This window comes from Electrophorus electricus, chromosome 8, assembly GCF_041902795.1.
Source record: "Electrophorus electricus isolate QZ-2024a chromosome 8, ASM4190279v1, whole genome shotgun sequence".
NCBI classification, from domain to species: Eukaryota; Metazoa; Chordata; class Actinopteri; order Gymnotiformes; family Gymnotidae; genus Electrophorus; species Electrophorus electricus.
The window spans coordinates 20454632-20471941 of NC_137504.1; the positions used below are offsets into that span (position 1 = coordinate 20454632).

At 42.5% G+C, this 17310-nt stretch overlaps 3 protein-coding genes across 5 annotated transcripts; 1 reads left to right on the top strand and 2 right to left on the bottom strand.

Moving 5' to 3' along the window:
- Positions 1-62: 62 nt before the first annotated feature.
- On the bottom strand, positions 63-879 carry LOC113588076 (ADP-ribosylation factor-like protein 3). Its single transcript, XM_081719077.1, is given in 4 exon segments — positions 63-89; positions 246-433; positions 436-775; positions 865-879. Coding segments are annotated over 4 exon segments (570 nt in total).
- A 1702-nt stretch (positions 880-2581) lies between these two features.
- Positions 2582-10423, top strand: wbp1 (WW domain binding protein 1). Of its 2 annotated transcripts, none has more exons than XM_027027119.3 (5): positions 2582-2809; positions 4423-4525; positions 4802-4969; positions 5734-6249; positions 6345-10423. In XM_027027119.3, the coding sequence occupies exons 1-4, from the start codon at positions 2747-2749 to the stop codon at positions 6210-6212; spliced, it is 813 nt and encodes a 270-aa protein (XP_026882920.1). In that variant the 5' UTR covers positions 2582-2746; the 3' UTR covers positions 6213-6249; positions 6345-10423. The 2 variants fall into 2 exon arrangements, with proteins under 2 accessions (XP_026882920.1, XP_026882919.1); XM_027027118.3 differs by having other exon boundaries at positions 6348-10423.
- Positions 10424-11421: 998 nt separating this feature from the next.
- lman2la (lectin, mannose-binding 2-like a) lies at positions 11422-16913 on the bottom strand. Of its 2 annotated transcripts, XM_027027115.3 has the most exons (9): positions 16613-16912; positions 16045-16163; positions 14463-14580; positions 14298-14380; positions 13959-13991; positions 13319-13480; positions 12897-13011; positions 12646-12768; positions 11422-12428 (listed from the first exon to the last, which is right to left on the bottom strand). In XM_027027115.3, the coding sequence occupies exons 1-9, from the start codon at positions 16770-16772 to the stop codon at positions 12286-12288; spliced, it is 1056 nt and encodes a 351-aa protein (XP_026882916.1). In that variant the 5' UTR covers positions 16773-16912; the 3' UTR covers positions 11422-12285. The 2 variants fall into 2 exon arrangements, with proteins under 2 accessions (XP_026882916.1, XP_026882917.1); XM_027027116.3 differs by lacking the exon at positions 13959-13991 and having other exon boundaries at positions 16613-16913.
- Positions 16914-17310: the final 397 nt, after the last annotated feature.

A 17310-nucleotide genomic window follows, 5' to 3' on the forward strand; every position in this document is an offset into this window, starting at 1 on the left:
ACCAATGCTGACAATATGTGTACATTTGGAGATTTTGAGGAAAGAGTAGACCTGGTATAGACTTATGCAGGCTCTTTACCCTGGTCTTCCTGTGTCATGATTTTACCATGACTCATTAATTTAGACTGTTTTAATATGTTTTTGTTAAAATATATGTAAAATTTATGAATGTGGTGTGTGTGTGTGTGTGTGTGTGTGTGTGTGTGTGTGTGTGTGTGTGTGTGTGTGTGTATGTGTGTGATTACCTGTACTCCTTCACTATTAAGAGCAGAACATGGTTGGATCTTCCATATTCTGTCTCTAATGGTGCACAGGCTGAGCATCAGTTACCTCAGTGTAGACGCTGCACTCAGCAAATGTTTGTTTGCAAAAACTAGCAATGGAACCAGACTTAGCTTCTCCTCTACAAGTAGTTCAGTTAACTCCTGTGTATATGAGAGAGAGAGAGAGAGAGAGAGAGAGAAAGAAAGAAACAGAGAAACTGTGTGTGTGAGATAGATAGATAGTAAGGGCGAATATTCAACTGGCCACCCCTGTCCCAGACATTCTTCATGTAGCCCCGAGCATAAGCTCATAAAGCATAAGCATGTGATACACATGGAGTCAGTCTTAAATAATAAGGTATCCATACCTGTGTAGGCATGACATGGCTGATGTCCTCTCTTGCTAGCTGCTTGAGCAGCATGGTTTTACCTGCATTGTCTAGCCCCAGCAACGAAATGTGGATTTCCTGCTCTGGAGATCTCTTCCGTTTCCTCAGAACAGACAGCAAGCCCTAAGCCATAAGCCACAGCACCTCTGTGCAACACCAACATGTTTCCTATATGGCAAAACTAAATTTCTAATGTCGTTCTCATGTCACACTGTTGACCCTGGCATGGTTTAGAGTCACCAATCTTTCTCTTACATTCTTACAAAGAGGGAAAGACTGGTCACCTCCTTTAGTTTGTCTACTGCCCCATTTGTGAAGGCCAGTCAGATGGGTATCTGGTCTGAGCTGTATTCCAAAAAAGACGAATCATTGTACTGACATTTTTAAATGTTCAAACTTACACAGATGTCAGTTTTACACAGCAGAGGAAATTAAATTAAATAACTGAGCGTATTTACATGCATATTCAAGAAGTTACTGTTCCAAAAACCCTTCGCAGTTCACTGTAGCCAATAGGAGAGTTCCTTGAGAGTCATTCTACCAATCACAACTTGACACAACTTAAGTGAGAATTGACACAGGTTTACTGAGCCATGCCAGGGATAAACATGTGCAGCTAAAGGTATAATAATAACCTCAGAATACAGCTGAACAGCTTTAAACTAGTTTAATCTGGCTCTTTTTCTTTACATCAGACCCTAGACAAGCATGCGAAACTGAAACTGGGAATCTGTATTGTTAGAAATATTTTGTCAAAGGTTTGCACCTCTGTGTGAAACAGACAGCAATACTTCACTAAGTTGGCCAGTGTATATAATATAAATTAAGGTGGATAATCAGTTTGATCTGTTTAAATTTAATGTAAATGCTTCTCTCTCTCTCTCTCTCTCTCTCTCTCTCTCTCTCTCTCTCTCTCTCTCTCTCTCTCTCAAATACACACATAGTCTTCCTTAAGGTTTCAGCAGGTAGTGTTTTTAATAAGAAAACTGAATTAGGCAAACCTCTATGCATAATCATTAGTCAACAGACTGCTGAAAAACGCACCTCAGTTGTTCTATGGCAGTCTCACCTGTGGTGTAAAAGGTGATACTGATAAACATGAGAAAGAAACTCAGTAGTCAATAAGTAACATAACCACAACATGGCCAGGTTTTTTCCAGACTTTTATGCAGTCCCTTACGGCTAGCCTGCAAATGACAAAACTGATAGGCACGGCATACTATCAGTTACAGGTCTTAAACAGCTACACAGCGGACCATGTTCTGTTCCGCTTGTCGTTGTGTCCCGCAGATAGAGGATTTGGCCTCACTGTGGTCGGCCCAAGCTGTCAACCTGTAACTGTGATGTGGTGTCCAACTAAGCCTGAAAAATGTTCGTTTGTCTGCGTTGGACGACAGTAAATGTTCGACTTCCCTTAATTTCTTACTTTCTTACTAATGGAAGGAGGAAGATGAAATCACGTCTGCAACGTGATAACAAACAAGAACCATTAGCCTAATATACCAAGCACATTCAACAATTGTTTGTATAGTCTATATTTAGTGTTATCAAAACATTTCAACTACTGGACCTTGATTTATTTAGTTGCCTATTTTAATTGACAGACGAGATACAGTCATGCTTAAAATAATTAAGATTTTATTGATAGAATGTAACGTTCGGGCAAATGAACAATGAAGGTTATTGCCTGGCGTACTTGTTTCGTGCAATTCGTGGTTCTTGGTTCATTCAGTTTTAAGACCTGAACATTCACCACGGGACCGTTATGTACAGGTCACACGCCTTTGGCAGCAGCACTGCGTGTTTTGGATTAAAGAATTCCCAAATGGAAAGATGATATGTTTAGATCTCTAATCTGCAATGTAAATGCTGCCAGTTCTGTAGACTAATATGTGTGTGTCGGCACTGCCCCCTACAGTCAAGCGCAGACACCTGCTTCGTTTTATTGCTTTAACGAGCTTGCCTTAGTGCAGTTGGATTGTGAACAAAACCATGTCGTTTGAGTCTTCGGTCAGTGATTCCACTGATACTTTATAACAGTTTTAAACGTAGCTATGTGATTTCTATCATCGTGGTAACGAAGAACCCTGAAAGATGCCGCAGAAAACGCTGGGATCCATTGTAGGTCTACTTTGTACAGGGACGTGTTTGGCACAGGTAAGATGAAATGTGGGCTTTTGGTGCGGTAGCAGCCTCTAAATCAAGCTCCGGGATCACAGCTGGAAGTAGGCCCTCTATTGTGTGCTTTTTGTTTTGTTTTGCTTTTTGTTTTGTTTTGTTCACAAAGGAAGTTAGGCCCGGATACTTATGAAGTAAAATTAATAAGGAAGGAATAAACAACTCCTAGCTTTTTGCTGTTGTTGTAGCGCTGTTATTCACAATAACATACGTTTACTTTTTTTTATGTGATCGAATTTCTCATTTTATTGCTTTTGCCCAAGCTAGCAAGATGTGCTATCCAAAGTGGAGAACTAGCTAGCTAGCGGCTAACAGTAATGACATGAAGGTGAAGAAGAGTTATGTTGTTATGAATAGATGACAGTTGTCATTGAGTTCGTGAAATGTTTGCGAGTGACACGTAGGCTGGCTATAGATATCAGCCAGCTGCGTATTAGTTTGCTTCTCTTTGCTGCTGATCGGGTGAAATAATGTTAAGGCTAGCTAGTTAGCAAGCTATCCGGTTATAACAAAGGCGTGTTATGACTGAATTGGCTAGCTGGCTAGATAGCTAGTATCATAGCCAGCTAACAGTTAGCTATTATACAGAGGAAATGTTAGGTTAGCTAATGGTTCATATTAGCTCTTTGTTTCAAAGAAGACACTTGATTATATGACTAGATGGCCATAGCCGATCATTTTTAAAGACAAAAGTAGGATACCAGGTTGTAGCTAACATTTAGTTTGCCATGTCTGTGCTGTGCCAACTAGTTGAGAAACTTGTGCAACTATCTGTATAACGGTAACCTAGCTAGCTACGTACTTAGTTGACCAGCTCTTATTTGCCGTTAGCTTGCTGGCTATAATAGTTACGTGAAAGGCAGTTTCAGTTTGTCCTTTGGTTTGTTTGTTTCTTGCTTTTAGCTAGGTTAATGTACTTGTGGAATTGTAGTATGTGGACTAAGATTAGTCCTTGAACTGAAGGAGTGTCTCCGTTGAATAATTAAATCCCTTAAAATATTCAGCCTTCGAATTACTTTGACATTTCCCTTTATTTTACTCACCAGGGCCGAGAAACACAAATATCACCGTTATACTCGAATTGAAAATTTTCTATGTCGTTTATGTCTTACGATAACACTTAGCGAGATGCTTTTAAGAAACGTGGCCTGGGTTGCTTTAAAACTTGTCTGGACCGAACGTGCCAAAGGTATCGTCAGCTGGACCAGTTACCAGTGCTTAGTCGCATATGATTTACTTCCCCGAGAACAGTAGCCAAGGTTCAAGAATGAGGGGGAAAGTAGCTGCCAAAATCGGCTCATGTTTAATTGCTTTTAGGGTATTAACTCAGTGGTAACACCAACACTCATATGCCAAGGCTTTCACTTTTTTCGTTAGCAAGGTAGACTTTTTTTTGTCTGTTGCTATTATCATTTATAATTTAAGCAAGGGGGTCTTGGATAATGTAGTTGTACTCTTAAGTGTGTACTAGGTTGTTAGGCTCATATCAAATATGCTTGTAGTAAATGATTAATTGCAGATTATTTCTTTTGTTCCCACACTTAATGACTGTGTGTGTGTGTGTGTGTGTGTGTGTGTGTGTGTTTTCACAGGGTAAGGAGTTCTGTTTTGGTGTAAACAATGAGAAATACAGATGTGACATGGGCTATTGTTGTGGAGAGACAGAGTGCTGCACGTACTACTACGAGCTTTGGTGTAAGTGTCTTTGTCTGCTTTCAGTTGACTTTTGCTTGTTTTCTTTATCAGGACTTAGAACTGATTGTTATACGTGTGGGCTCTGTACGTGTTTACAAAAGTCTTTCCATGATCTCTGGCAGTACTTTTTTTCTTTTGCATCTTGCAGAAAGGAAAAAGCAATGGAATGTTCACAGGAATAGTAATTCTTGTGTTTGGGCTGTGGCATGCGTGTGTGTGTGTGTGTGTGTGTGTGTGTGTGTGTGTGTGTGTGTGTGTGTGTGTGTGTGTGCGCAGGGTTCTGGCTGGTATGGACTCTCATCATCATGCTGAGCTGCTGCTGTGCATACCGTCACCGGCGCGTGAAGATGCGTCTGCAACAGGAGCAGCGTCAGCGGGAGATCAGCCTGATGGCCTACCAGGGCGCCTCAAGCTCCTTCACCTCTCCACCGCCACTCAACTTCCGTGAGTGTTGAGTGCATGCCACTCCACGACCCGCCTGGCCCTCAGCGCCGCCCCAACGACCCACTTCTCAGGCTTGGGCTAAGCTCAGGAAACCTAATCCAGCTCGTCTTGCTGCAGTGTTCTGTGAAATGGCCAGACCAGCTGTTTGTTTTGGCGGTTTATTTTTGATGGGTGCAAATTCTTATGCGCTGTCGAGTAGGGTGTACATGTTGCCACTTCAGAACTTGGTGGCCTTACAAGTAGCGTTCTCACTGATCAACTTGAAACTATTCCCAGTCGAGCATTAGGTTGTCTGTCACTTCCTCATGCCAGCATTTAGTGCTGAGGGCTTGCTCTGTAGCTGGGCCTTTAGGGTTGAATAAGGCAAGGCAGGTTTATTTGGATAGCACTTCATATGCAGTGGAAATTCAAAGTGCTTTACACAAACAGTAGAATGAAATTATAATAACAGATCTTATTACATACAGAGATCTATTTCAGGAGGGGTTTCGCAAATTATTTAAATAGAAAGTATAATGAAAATTATAATATGTGCAATTGATTTAGTAGCAGTGAGAAAAAGAAATAAAAAAATTTAATAACAATTAATTAAAATAGGAAAAATGTATTAAAAGAGTAAATGAACTATAAAAGTAACTAAATTGTAATTAATTGTCTGTTTTTTTAAAAGGTTTTGTTTTGTTTTGTGTTTTTTTTTTTATTTTATTTTATTTTATTTTTTTTTTTTGTGAAGACAACTTGGTTTTCCTTTGAATGATTTTCAGGTTTCTGGACAGACTGCAAGCTCCCTGATTATGAGGAAGTGGTAGCTCATCCCCCCACCCCTCCTCCACCTTACTCTGAGATGCCTCCCGAAATCTCACTCTCCGCCCACCCATCCATCACTCAGTCTGAGTCAGCTGTACTATTGGAGCCCCCCCTGGAAGCGGTGCAGGCTGAGAGCTTGGCTCCTGATTTACCGGAGCCAAACCCGGTGGCAGCCGCAGGCCAGTCGGAGCCCGGGGCGGATGGAGAGCTGGATGAGACCTTGGAGGAGGAGCTGAACACTCGGCGGAGGCATGTGACAGGCGACTCGGGCATCGAAGTGTGCGTGTGCCAATTGGACGCGGACGAGTGCTCTGGTCCAGAGGAGGATGAAGGCAGGGTCTGCCAGGTGGCTGGCAGCGGTGGTGGGTGCTGCCTCGAACACCAGGTCCTCAGGCCCAAGCCCTCCTGCACAGCCAGTGGAGAGCGTCTGGTCTGAGTCACACAGTACCGTGTTCAACGCTTCCAGCAATAAGGCATGGAAAAAGAGCAAAAGGCTTTGTCATTATTAGCGTCATTACTGAGTCATTTATTAAATGCTGCTCTTTTTTGTTTTTTTGTTTTTTTTTAGCAGGGATGACGCTCAAAGGGATGACATACAAGGCACCGACTGAAGTCTTTTGACATTCTGAATGAGAAATTTTCACCTGCATCAGCATCGATGATTGCAGATTTTTTTCAAATTCTCTCAAGGAGGTTTTCTTTATTTTGTGTGGCTAAAGTTTCCTGTTTGCTCATTCTCTCAAATCACCCTTGTGTTGCTCTAGTTTTTTGTCAAGAGTTTGTCTAAATTGTGGAGGTAAAAAAGCATTTTAAGTAGTTTCTACACCCTAATGCTAAGCAAACACATTTCAGTAAACCAAATGTATTCAGTAAACCAAAAACAAGCTTTCCCGCCCACAGCGTCCGTCCCCCCGCGACACCCGACTCTTGTCACAAATATGACTTTCGTCACACACGGGCTGAAGAACATGGAGCTATTCAGAAACTCCTGGAAGAAGGTGCGCCCAGTGGTGGACTGAGCACTTTGTTTTTCCACATGCCCGTGCTAACACGACTAAGTTCCTTTCTCCAGGACCTAGGCTCGGCAGTAGCGAGGGGGAGGGGCCAGACGGCATGGCTAAGCGTGAAACGATTCCTTGTAGATGGGACTGTTGTGACATGCCTCCCACACACCTTCCTTGCGCCTCTGCGTTGGCTTGCTGCCACAGCATGGTCAGTGGTGGCTCCGGAATGCCTCGATTGCTGCTCTGGTTTCAGGGGAGATTCTGCCATTTGCCAGGAGCGACTTCAGCCCCCAGGCCCGGAGGCTGGGCCTTTCCCTGCAAAGTTAGCAGCTATAAAAAGCAAGCGTTTGACTGCATTTCCACCAGACTTGTATAATACACATTTGGCCAAGTCACGTGTATTATTCAACTATATCATCCTCGGATAGGATTAAGATCTGTGGACAGGTTTTACTCTTTAAGCCCTGACAGAACACACAGTACAACACTGCAGTTCAGAAAGCAGGACAGGGAGTAAACAGCATTGAATACATTGATGTACTCCGCATCAATATTTAATTTGTGGGCTCTGAGTTGGCTAGAGGTCTGAGAGCTTCCTTTCCGTCCACGGGCACGTTCCACTTTTGCTCTCGCTCAAGCCGCTCTCCCTTATCCCAGGCATGGGATCTGCATGGGGTCTGCGTGAGCTCCACCCCTCCCAGCCGGCCTGCTGCCTAGCTGGCTACCCAAAAGCAGCATGCACACGTGTGTGGCGGGAGGCTGCGCATGCCCTTTCTCCGTCCACGAGAGGTGCAGATTTAGCTCAGCTGGCTGCTTATGCGTGTAAGGTGACAGAAAAGGCACCATCCGTGCATCCATTTGCTTCTGAATAACGGAGCAGATGGTCGCTTGAATCTCACAGTGCCCTCAGAGTCACTCCACTTTACCTCCAGCGCTCATATGCACCAGTTGCCTTCTGTGGCTGTTGATAGCACCCGCTCTCAACACAAATCGACTGTCATAGAGTAGATGGCGAGTTTGTATTTAACCGTATCATTTTATTTGTATGAGGAGGGTTTATATGAGTTGGTGGAAGCCATGGGTTTGTATCCCATGATGCAGCCTTGCATTGGTCCCATAGTGCTAATGTCTAGAAGCAGGGGCATTCCCACATATAGAGCGTTTCACATGATTTGGGGGGGGGGGGGGTGTTCCTTATTCTGTGACACTGGCGGCGCCTTCGTTCATGGTAATGCAAGTATTGCACAGGCTTCTTTAGTTATAGATTTTATGTTAATCTATGGGGTTGTGTCGATAGTGAGCTTGACTGTGGTCCATAATCACTTCCAGGAACTTCAGCTATAAGTTCAGAGCATTTGAGGCATTGAGGGTTTTTATTTGTTGTGTTTTTCCCCCTTCACCTTCTGGATGTGGTTGAGGTGACTTTTAAACAGGCAAAGTGAAGGCGTGTGTGTGTATATATATGTGTGTGTGTGTGTGTGTGTGTGTGTGTGGGGGGGGGGGGGGGATAGTATAGATAGGTGGTTGTTCTCCCATCTGATTGAACCTGCGATTTTGAATTGGTGTTCGTGAGATGTTTTTGGAATGACTGTGGTTGCTTGAGTGGTAGAACTTTATGAAAAGTTTGTGGGGTTTACCCAGTTGATGTGTAGATGCAGAGTTTCATGTGTTCTTTATTGCAGTGTGATCTAAATGAGATTTGGTAAACGTAATCCTTGCTTTTGTGATGGGCTCAGACGCCTTTCAGTCTCCACATAAAATCCCACGAACGGGGAGCCGATTGTTGCCAAAACAATATGGCGCTACATGTTTACCTGCAGAAAAGGGCTAGTTAATAACAAACTTAGTTTAAAGTTCATGTGATTATTGTGGATGTCAGATATATGATTCTAAATTTCAGAGCCCATTACCTGGAACGTTGCAGTAGAAGGATCACTGCTAGATGGTGGGGCAGGTTTGAAATGATGCATTTGTGGAAGTGGCCCCACAGGGCTCTGCCTTTTTGTTTAGTACTGTTTGTTCTTGTGTACATAGAGATGTACAATACACCTGATCTTTCTCTGTCCTCTACCTGTGGGAATCTCCCTTACTTCTGTCTGGGGATGTGCGTGGCAGCGATGAGAGCTTCTCCTGTGCCTCTCGTGGTCCCATCTTGCCAGACAGCTTGGACTTGGCAACAGAAACCGTAGCAACCGATCCAAAACCCTACACTCGAGTTTTCCCCTTGATGTTGACTGAGGTTGGGGGAAAGTCTAGTGCAGGCCCATCAATTTGAAGAAATTTTGGTTTGGTTTCAGAAACTGCCATACCACCCTTAGTGCATGTCTCTCCCAAGAATCTAGCCTGGATCTGACCCTGTCCAGTTTCCACAACACATCCAACTGGGATGTTTACACTTTCTGTGCCTTGCTGTTCACAATGAAATTTTCTCAACGGAAAATTCCCCCCCCCCCTCCCCCTCTCTCGCTCTCTCTCTCTCTCACCCTCACCCCCTCTTCTTCCCCTCCTCCTCTGTTTTTCTGTGTGACTTCACAGCTCTGTACTGTACTGTATCTTAACTAGGCTATGCAAAACACAAAAAAAGAAAAGAAAAAAAACAAGCTCACCCACTCTCATGCTGTGTGAGTCTGCTGTGGTTGTCAGTACAAGCAATACTCAATACACAATGCACTGTATCTCGGTAGACATGCATCTAATCTTTGAAAAAGAAAGAGAAGTACAAATGCGTTGCTACTATGACCATTTTGTGTTTGAATGCTTTATGAGTCAATAGTCTCTCTTGCCTTGTAAATGTAAGGGAAGGGGAAAAAGCCATGACCCTTTGTGTTTGACTCACATTCTTGTGCTTGATTTAAACAGCTTTGCATTAAGTGTATGAAGTTCCCCAGTCCACACTCCACGGGAAGGACGTCATTTCCCACCACAAGTATATTTAACAATGGCGCTTTTTTGTGGTTCATGATGTTTATTATTTCTTTCATGTGTATATCTCTTTAACGGCGATCTGGATTGACAGATTTTTTTTACACTTTTATTACACCTTACTAAAAACCTTTTGGTGAAACCTCATCTGTCTTTTTTTGGAGAACCTGCCCCACTGGCAGAGATGTGAGATGGTGTCCCTGTGTATGCCCGTGGGAGAGGCCCCTGTCACTGAACGTTGCATTTCACTAGAGTTTAGCCTTTTACGCATGTAATGTACTGCACTGCCCAGTCATGGGCAGGGCACCATTCCCTTCGTACACCAAGGCAATCGGCAACTTTTAATGTCATAAACCGTAAGGATCAGAAACGTTCAGTTTACACGTGTAACCAGTGTATTTAATTGCAGTTCTTCAACACGTGTTTGTCAGACGGTGCCCAGCAGATCTTGTAGTTGATTTGTGCGTGGATCGGAGTTTGCCAAAATGGCAACAATGAAAACGGATGTTTGCTTGAGGTGGTTGTCCGAGAGCACCGGCACATTTTCTTTGTACCCATCACCAAGATCAAGCCAAAAAAAGGAAAGTTACAAGATGGAAATTTAAAATCTAAGCACTGAGTGAAATGTTCTAATGTTAGGGTTTAGTATGAGGTCAGCTGTGTACTCTTTAGTTATTTGTATTTTATTTTTGTAATAAAATAAATATGGCACTGAACTGTCCACCTGTATTACTTATTTGCTGGTTACACCACTGAGAATATGAAGTAGTAAATGACACAGCACTGATTGCATAACTACAACATCTTACCTGTGCACATGGTGTTGGGGTCATCCTTAAGTGTGATGAGAATTGGGAATTTCAGTGGTGCTGCATTGTCAAAGTGCAGCAAGTAGCAGCAAAAAAAACAGTAGCTTAAACCTGCTTAAACATGTCTGTGTACCTCCCTGTAATTCTCCTTCAAGTACAACTAATCCCCTTCAAACTGCTGCACTGATCCTGAGTTGCACTTCATGCCCCCAAGGTCAAACTCTCAACCTGAGACAAAAATGTCATTCTGCATGAGTATGGAAAGTAGTTCTCCCCGCTCTGAATGCCCTCACCAGTGGCCAATTAGATGTTTTTGTTTCATGGTTTCCTTTTTTTTTTTTTTTTGCTCATTTACTTTGGATAATGAAATTGGGTGGTGGGAGCGTGATACATGTCTGACTGGTTCCTGTCAGTCTGAAAACCTTATTTTAACTCTTATGAGGTGCAGATATTGGGTTTAAGCTGTGATGCTAGCATTTAAATGTCTTGGTAAAGTGACTTTGCAAGGTCTTTTAAGCATGCATTGACGTGTAGAAAATAAGCTGGTAGGCAGACACAGTTTATGAATTCATTTTTCAAAGTGATATTTTAGAGTCTCCGAAGTTTCCTGGGAGCACTACTGAATTTGATTGAATTAAAATGTATGAATTCCAAAGCTGCCATTATCTGCACTAAATGTAAATGGATGAGAGGAGAGCAGCTTGCTTTCTTACATCTGGAGTTGTGGCAGGCAGTTTCTCAGGAAAGCAAGAAAATTGAGGCCAAGGTGCATTTAAAGAAACAAGTCTGAAAATACCAGGCCGTGAGAGCACAGACAGTAACACTACCTCCTGTCAGTGACATTCTAAAACATGCTTAAATTTAAGATGAAACCATAGCAAAACAGAAATGTTACACGTCATTCAGATAATTAACTGAAATTTTATATTTATTTGTCAAACCAACAAGATTTGCTGTTGCATGCATATATGCAGTATGACACAAGTGGAAACAAATCTGAATTGCTCTCACCTTTTTAAAAATTAACAAAGTCTATATAATTATTTAAGTAATCAGGGCAAACGTCCATAAAATTGATAACAAATGTTAGATAATAAATATACAACACACATTTTATATTAAAGTCCAGTTGAGAACATATTGCCTCACACATAATGTAAAATCAGAAGTACAGTTGAGGAGAACATTTTGGGAATCCAGGACCATCAAATGTAGATTCCAGTGCGGAGTGTTTCATAGACATGACCTTTGTACATTGGTAAGTTAAAAAAAAAAAAAAAGACACGTTTGGCAGTCTCTTTAAAGGCAGTGCTCTAAATTCTTGGCTCTTGTTCATCGCAACTTGATTTGTGAATCAAAAGAACTAATATTTCCATGTGAAAGTCTAATCGTTTCATATTAGAAATACTTACAAGGCCGTTTGGGGGTCGAATAGGCAGAACGCATACCAAACATCCCATTAGCATACTGCTGTTTTTTTAGTGTTTTAAAACTTCTTCCTTGGTGTGTTTCTATGGAGACATCGCAGACCTGGTTTTGCCTCTCGTCTTAGCGTTTTACGTCGTTCCCATCCTGTTTCGACCTCGTTCCGCTCAGCCGGCACTGAAGGAGACCCTTGGGGACTGGTTGGCCCCTCAGCCCATCGTGCAGAGGACTGAGTCTCCATCTCAAAACCACAGACGTTCGGTAGGCACCGTAAGGCGGCGTACACGGGGGAGGGGTGGGCGTGGGTGTGGAGGTGGGGGATGGGGCCACACACACGGGCTCCCTGCTCTCAGTAGAAGCGCTTGCGTTTGCTCTCGTTCCAGTGTCCGTAGACCACAAGCCCTACCACGATGAGCAGGAACAAGCCGAGCATGGAGAAGAGGACAGTGAAGAAGATGGCGATGCCACTCATACCTTCGGCTTCATAATAATCTGAGAGAGAGGGAGAGGGATGGAAGGAGAGAGGAATGGAGAGGGAGAGGGAGGGATGGAGGGAGGGACAGGGAAAGAGAGAGAGAGGTTTGTTTATAATTTTGATCCACTAATCCACCACTTTGAAAAATGCAGTTTCAGGGAGGTACTTGGGAGCTAAGTGCTTCACTGCTGAGTTAAAAGACTTGCTGCACTCAGGATATCAGTAAAGTCTTACTCCTGAGGAGCTCCATGTTGTCCACACTTGGAATTGTGACCTCTTCCTCCTCTTCTTCCTCCTCTTGCTTACTCCGCAACACAGTCAGCTGGTACAGCTTCATAGAGATGAGGTCATGATTGTCTGTCAAAAAAAGCATATAAAATGCAGTGGCTTACAAAACAGGCACTGTGAAACAGTTTTACTGTGTTTGAAAATGGATTTTCTGACAGAAACATAAAATCGAGAGAACTTTAGGGAGAGGCCGTTACCCGAAAGGTCTCCGGTGAGGGCGGAGGCACCGAAGTAGTAGCCCAGTGGCAGCCGCACACCCGGTATATCCAAGCAGTCCCTCCATTCATGCTGCCCGTCGATATCGATCATGACCTGCAGAGAGATGGTACCAACAGCAGGATATAATCTAGTGAACAACACACTGGCTACAAACAAAGTACAACTGCAGAAAGTGGTACAACTATAGTCTCCACTTTAACAGGCAGACCCATCCCTCGGCTGCCATACACGTAATGCGCGCTGTTGTACTCGGTGGCTAAGTGTATGTAGGTCTTGTACCTTATATAAATCATGTCAGTCCTTGTTGGTCTCAGTTCGCGAGTGCCCTGAATTGGCCTGCTTGTATTAAACGTGCATGTAACAGCCCGTCTTGGCTGTCCTGTGTGGAGTCCTCACTCACCGTGAGTCTGCGGCGGACGTATCGGATGAAAAGGAAGGTGTCGTGCTTCAGGTTGCGCACCATGGCGTTGCAGCCACCCAGCTCAGTGGGCCGGCCGTCGCGCTCGTGGTCGTAGCCGATCGTGCCGTTGCCCACGGTTGCCAGCACATATGGAAAGATCCTCTAAGGCAAGACAAAAAACCCGCAGAGTGAAAAAGAGAAGCAGGGGGCAGTGTAGAGGCAGGGACAGAAACACAAAAATGGGATGGTGGTGCTGAGCTGGAAATGTGCTTGGCAAAACAATCTGTTACTTGGTGTGTTGATCTGATGCTGGGAAGATTCAGCATGGCTACCTTGAAACTGGATGTTGCTCAAGCTATGTCGTGCAAAATTGCCATTTTATTATCATAATGAATTGTGCAATCTTAGTGGAGAGTATCATACATATCATGCATATGATTCTACCAATGCAACATAAGCGCTGTAATTCAACAAATCATAAATTGATGTAAAATAACAAAGAAGGACAAACAGCTGTATGAGATCACCGCTGTTCAATATTGATGTGCAAACAGCACACTTGTAAAGAGCAGTAAATGGTAGTTAATATGACTGTGCAAACAATTTAGGGCAGATGGGTTTCCTCTGGGGGCCGGGGTACCTGGGTTCGAGGGGTGTACCTCTTCTTCTGGGCCTAGCTCCAGCCGGAAGCATAAAACAGGGGGACAACCCTTTAAACACCCCTAACAATATCAACTCTGATTTACTCTTTTTACAAACTGCACTAATGGAATTCCACTAAAATCCATGACTTTTCAACTGATCCTTAAAAGAGGTATTATTGCATGTTCCAAAATGTTGTTTTATCTCCAAGATAAAATTATTTCCCTCCTGGCCAAATCACATAATAAAATGTTATAGTCTGCTTTACAAACTGTTTGCTCTATGCTGCCTAACAGATACTATAATAGAGGACATATAAATGCATAATTAGTCATACCTCTATATGCTTTTCCTCATTAGGGTAAGTATCTATAAACACTCCTAATCCAGTGAAGAAATCCTTATTGCCAAACACAGGACCTGTGATGACACCAGTACATTGTTCAGTGATAGCCTAATGATACCAAAACAGAGAAGTTGTTTGGTTTTGTGTTGTTTTTACCTTTTTGCATGCGTTCTTTAGTGTACCACACTGCCAGACCATCTCCATTCAGGTTCTTCTTCCCTTGACCATGGATCTTAAAGTGCACCTGCAGCTCCCAGTCTTTGAGGTTACATGGCTGCCCACACACAAACACACACACACACACACACACACACACACATGCATGAATACATTTTTAGCAAATACTACATTATATATTTGGTCCTCTGTGTATGGTCATTCAGACAGAGCACTTGCTCAGGCTTAAACAGTAAAAAGGGGTCTAATGTCTACTGTTCAAAGTCGGTGTGCATGTCTCTAAAAATACACTGTGCTTAAGGCTGAAAGAGTATTAGAACACTTAATTATTAAATATTTTATTGATATTTTATTTAATATGCACTTTATAATGTTGTTTTAGTGACAAGGTCATCACATTCCAGGCCAGAAGGACTTGTACCATGGCATAGTCTAGTTTTCTGCACCTCCAACATCTCTGACTGAACTCACTGGTTAATGATCAAGTGTGTTCATGTGATGCAGGCCTTCCTCCTGAACCAAGCTAGCCCACACTAAGCTATTAGCCTATCTTACTGGCTAAGTGGTAAGCAATGAACATCCAGGAAGAAGTCATGGCTTCACTTTTTTTTTTTTCAATGAGGTGAAAATACTTTTGTTGACAGGCTGCCACATTCTAACTTTTGATTAGCAAGAGGCTGGAGGCTTAAACAACTTCCAAAACATAACAGCAGTATCGTTTTACTACATCCTTTTAGTCTCCTCTGGCACAAGCAACACCCATCCAAAATTAATCTTATTAGTCAGAGATATTGTTAAAAGAGATATTGCTAAAGACATAGCATGTCTGAAACAGATTGTGGGAGAGTTACAGACTGCTGGGAGCAGAAGTCATATTACCTTACATACATAACACCAGTCTGATTTTTACAGAATTACTGCGTTCAGAGATTTCATCACCGTAATCCTACAGGTTCAACAAACCAAAGTCCCACCGTTACTGGTACCCACTCCTGCACTGATCATAGTCTTAATTTAGCATCAGATCGGCGAAAACCCACTCTATGTCTGCTCAGACAGATCGATAGTAGACTAGCTACAAGTAGCAAGGTTACTTAGTTATTTTGTAATGATGATTATTATTATATAAATATCGGATTTCATATTTTAACAAATGCAGGTTATGTTTTAATATGTTATGTTATGTTACTGCTGCTACTTGTAAGATGAAAATTACCCATGCTTACTGGCTGCTAATGAGACCAAACTTTACAAGAACTGTTTATGAGTGCAAACTCTGTCAGCTGTAGCTGACATGACTGTAGCTTTCAAAAAAGATCAGTTTCTTCATATAGCTTGTAGTAGTTATCTACCTGACCCCAATTTCTTTAAAGGATAGTTTTAGCACAGATCAACTGATTGTATGTCAACAAGTAACTTAACAACTGTATAATAAATAGTACCATACAGTTGCTTGCTGAGTCGTTATGCTGGCGGGATGGAGCGGGCTTTGTGTAAAAAAACGGCTGAATTTCTAAATCTACTCCTCATATACTCCATCTAGTATAGGGGTGATACTTACGATGCGGCTCCATACCGCCCCCTGCTTGCTTTGCACATCTGGAGTTAAGCGCACCTGATCGGCGGTCACTATGGAATCACCCATCAGCTCCCAATGAGAAGAACCAGACACCCCAATACCTGACCGAATAAAAGAGGAGGAAATCACACACATACTCTCTCCTACACTCCTACTACGTGGGCAGTGATCGGTGAGTTACACATATTAGAAAACTGCCGCTTTGGCTGCCTACTTCGTTTGGGTCTTTTGAGCTCCCAAATAGGATACGTACTGAACGCAGGCTACGCTTTTACTTTCGCTTAAGGGAAAAATGGTCTAAGTTAAGTACTAGGCACTGTTAAGACACCAGACAACTAACCTACCTATGAAAATGTTTAACTGCTATTAGTAAGATTTTTTACATTTCATCTGAGCTAAATCCAGGCGACTCTCCGACGAGCTATTAGTCTAATGCAAAATATTGACACCATTTAGCTTATAGGTTTAGTTGACTGCGATGATTTCATAATGTATAGGTTGCATATTATGAATATTATGACTAGCATCTACAGGACACCGGCTAGCCTACCTTGGTATGGTTTCGACAATGAATATTCTCTTTTTAGAAACTCTTCCATCTCGTGACCGTCATCAGATAAACAAAAACCTAAGGAAATAATAAATATCATATATACTACATGCATAACATAAGCCATTTTGCACAGATTTACTTCCAAATCTGTACACATCTCCCACTATATTATCAGCGATAACACAAGGCGGCGGCCATCATGTTTCTCGAACAATCCTCCGCGAGCCTCCCATTGGCTAGTGCCGTTACATGGCGCGTGCCTATTGGGCATCTTTCTACTCAATGCACGTTCGCAGTATCAAATATTCGTCCAGTCTGCTGGTTGACTTCGAATGATGGACAAGCACACATTGCAACTTTGTGAAAGGAAATTATTGTATGAAAGTGACACACTGCATGCGATGATATGCCTAAACTAAAGCTATGATACCGATGGTTATGCTACTGTAAAGTTGATGTCTAAAGTTTTAAAATATATAAAATCATTATTTTGGACTGTTTATTTCTGTGTGCATGGTACATCTGGCACGGACAACTCGAACATATTTGGTCACAAATTAAGTGTTCAACCGAAGTTTCTTTATTTCCTTCTTGATCAATCAACGAACACAATGTCACTTCCGGATGGATTATGTAAGAACGACCAAGGGACTATCAAAAACACTAAGGTCAAAACAATACCAACATTAGGGATG

Bases quoted from the DNA above. Each gene is read 5' to 3' on its own strand.
- wbp1 (XM_027027119.3), top strand. From the start codon at position 2,747: ATGCCGCAGAAAACGCTGGGATCCATTGTAGGTCTACTTTGTACAGGG. The intron at 4,526-4,801 runs GTAAGTGTCTTT...GTGTGTGCGCAG, and splicing joins GTACTACTACGAGCTTTGGT to GGTTCTGGCTGGTATGGACT. The intron at 4,970-5,733 runs GTGAGTGTTGAG...AATGATTTTCAG, and splicing joins TCCACCGCCACTCAACTTCC to GTTTCTGGACAGACTGCAAG.
- lman2la (XM_027027115.3), bottom strand. From the start codon at position 16,772: ATGTGTACAGATTTGGAAGTAAATCTGTGCAAAATGGCTTATGTTATG. The intron at 13,992-14,297 runs GTATGACTAATT...GGCTGGAGCTAG, and splicing joins ATGAGGAAAAGCATATAGAG to GCCCAGAAGAAGAGGTACAC. The intron at 13,481-13,958 runs GTACCCCGGCCC...GTCTTGCCTTAG, and splicing joins GGTACACCCCTCGAACCCAG to AGGATCTTTCCATATGTGCT.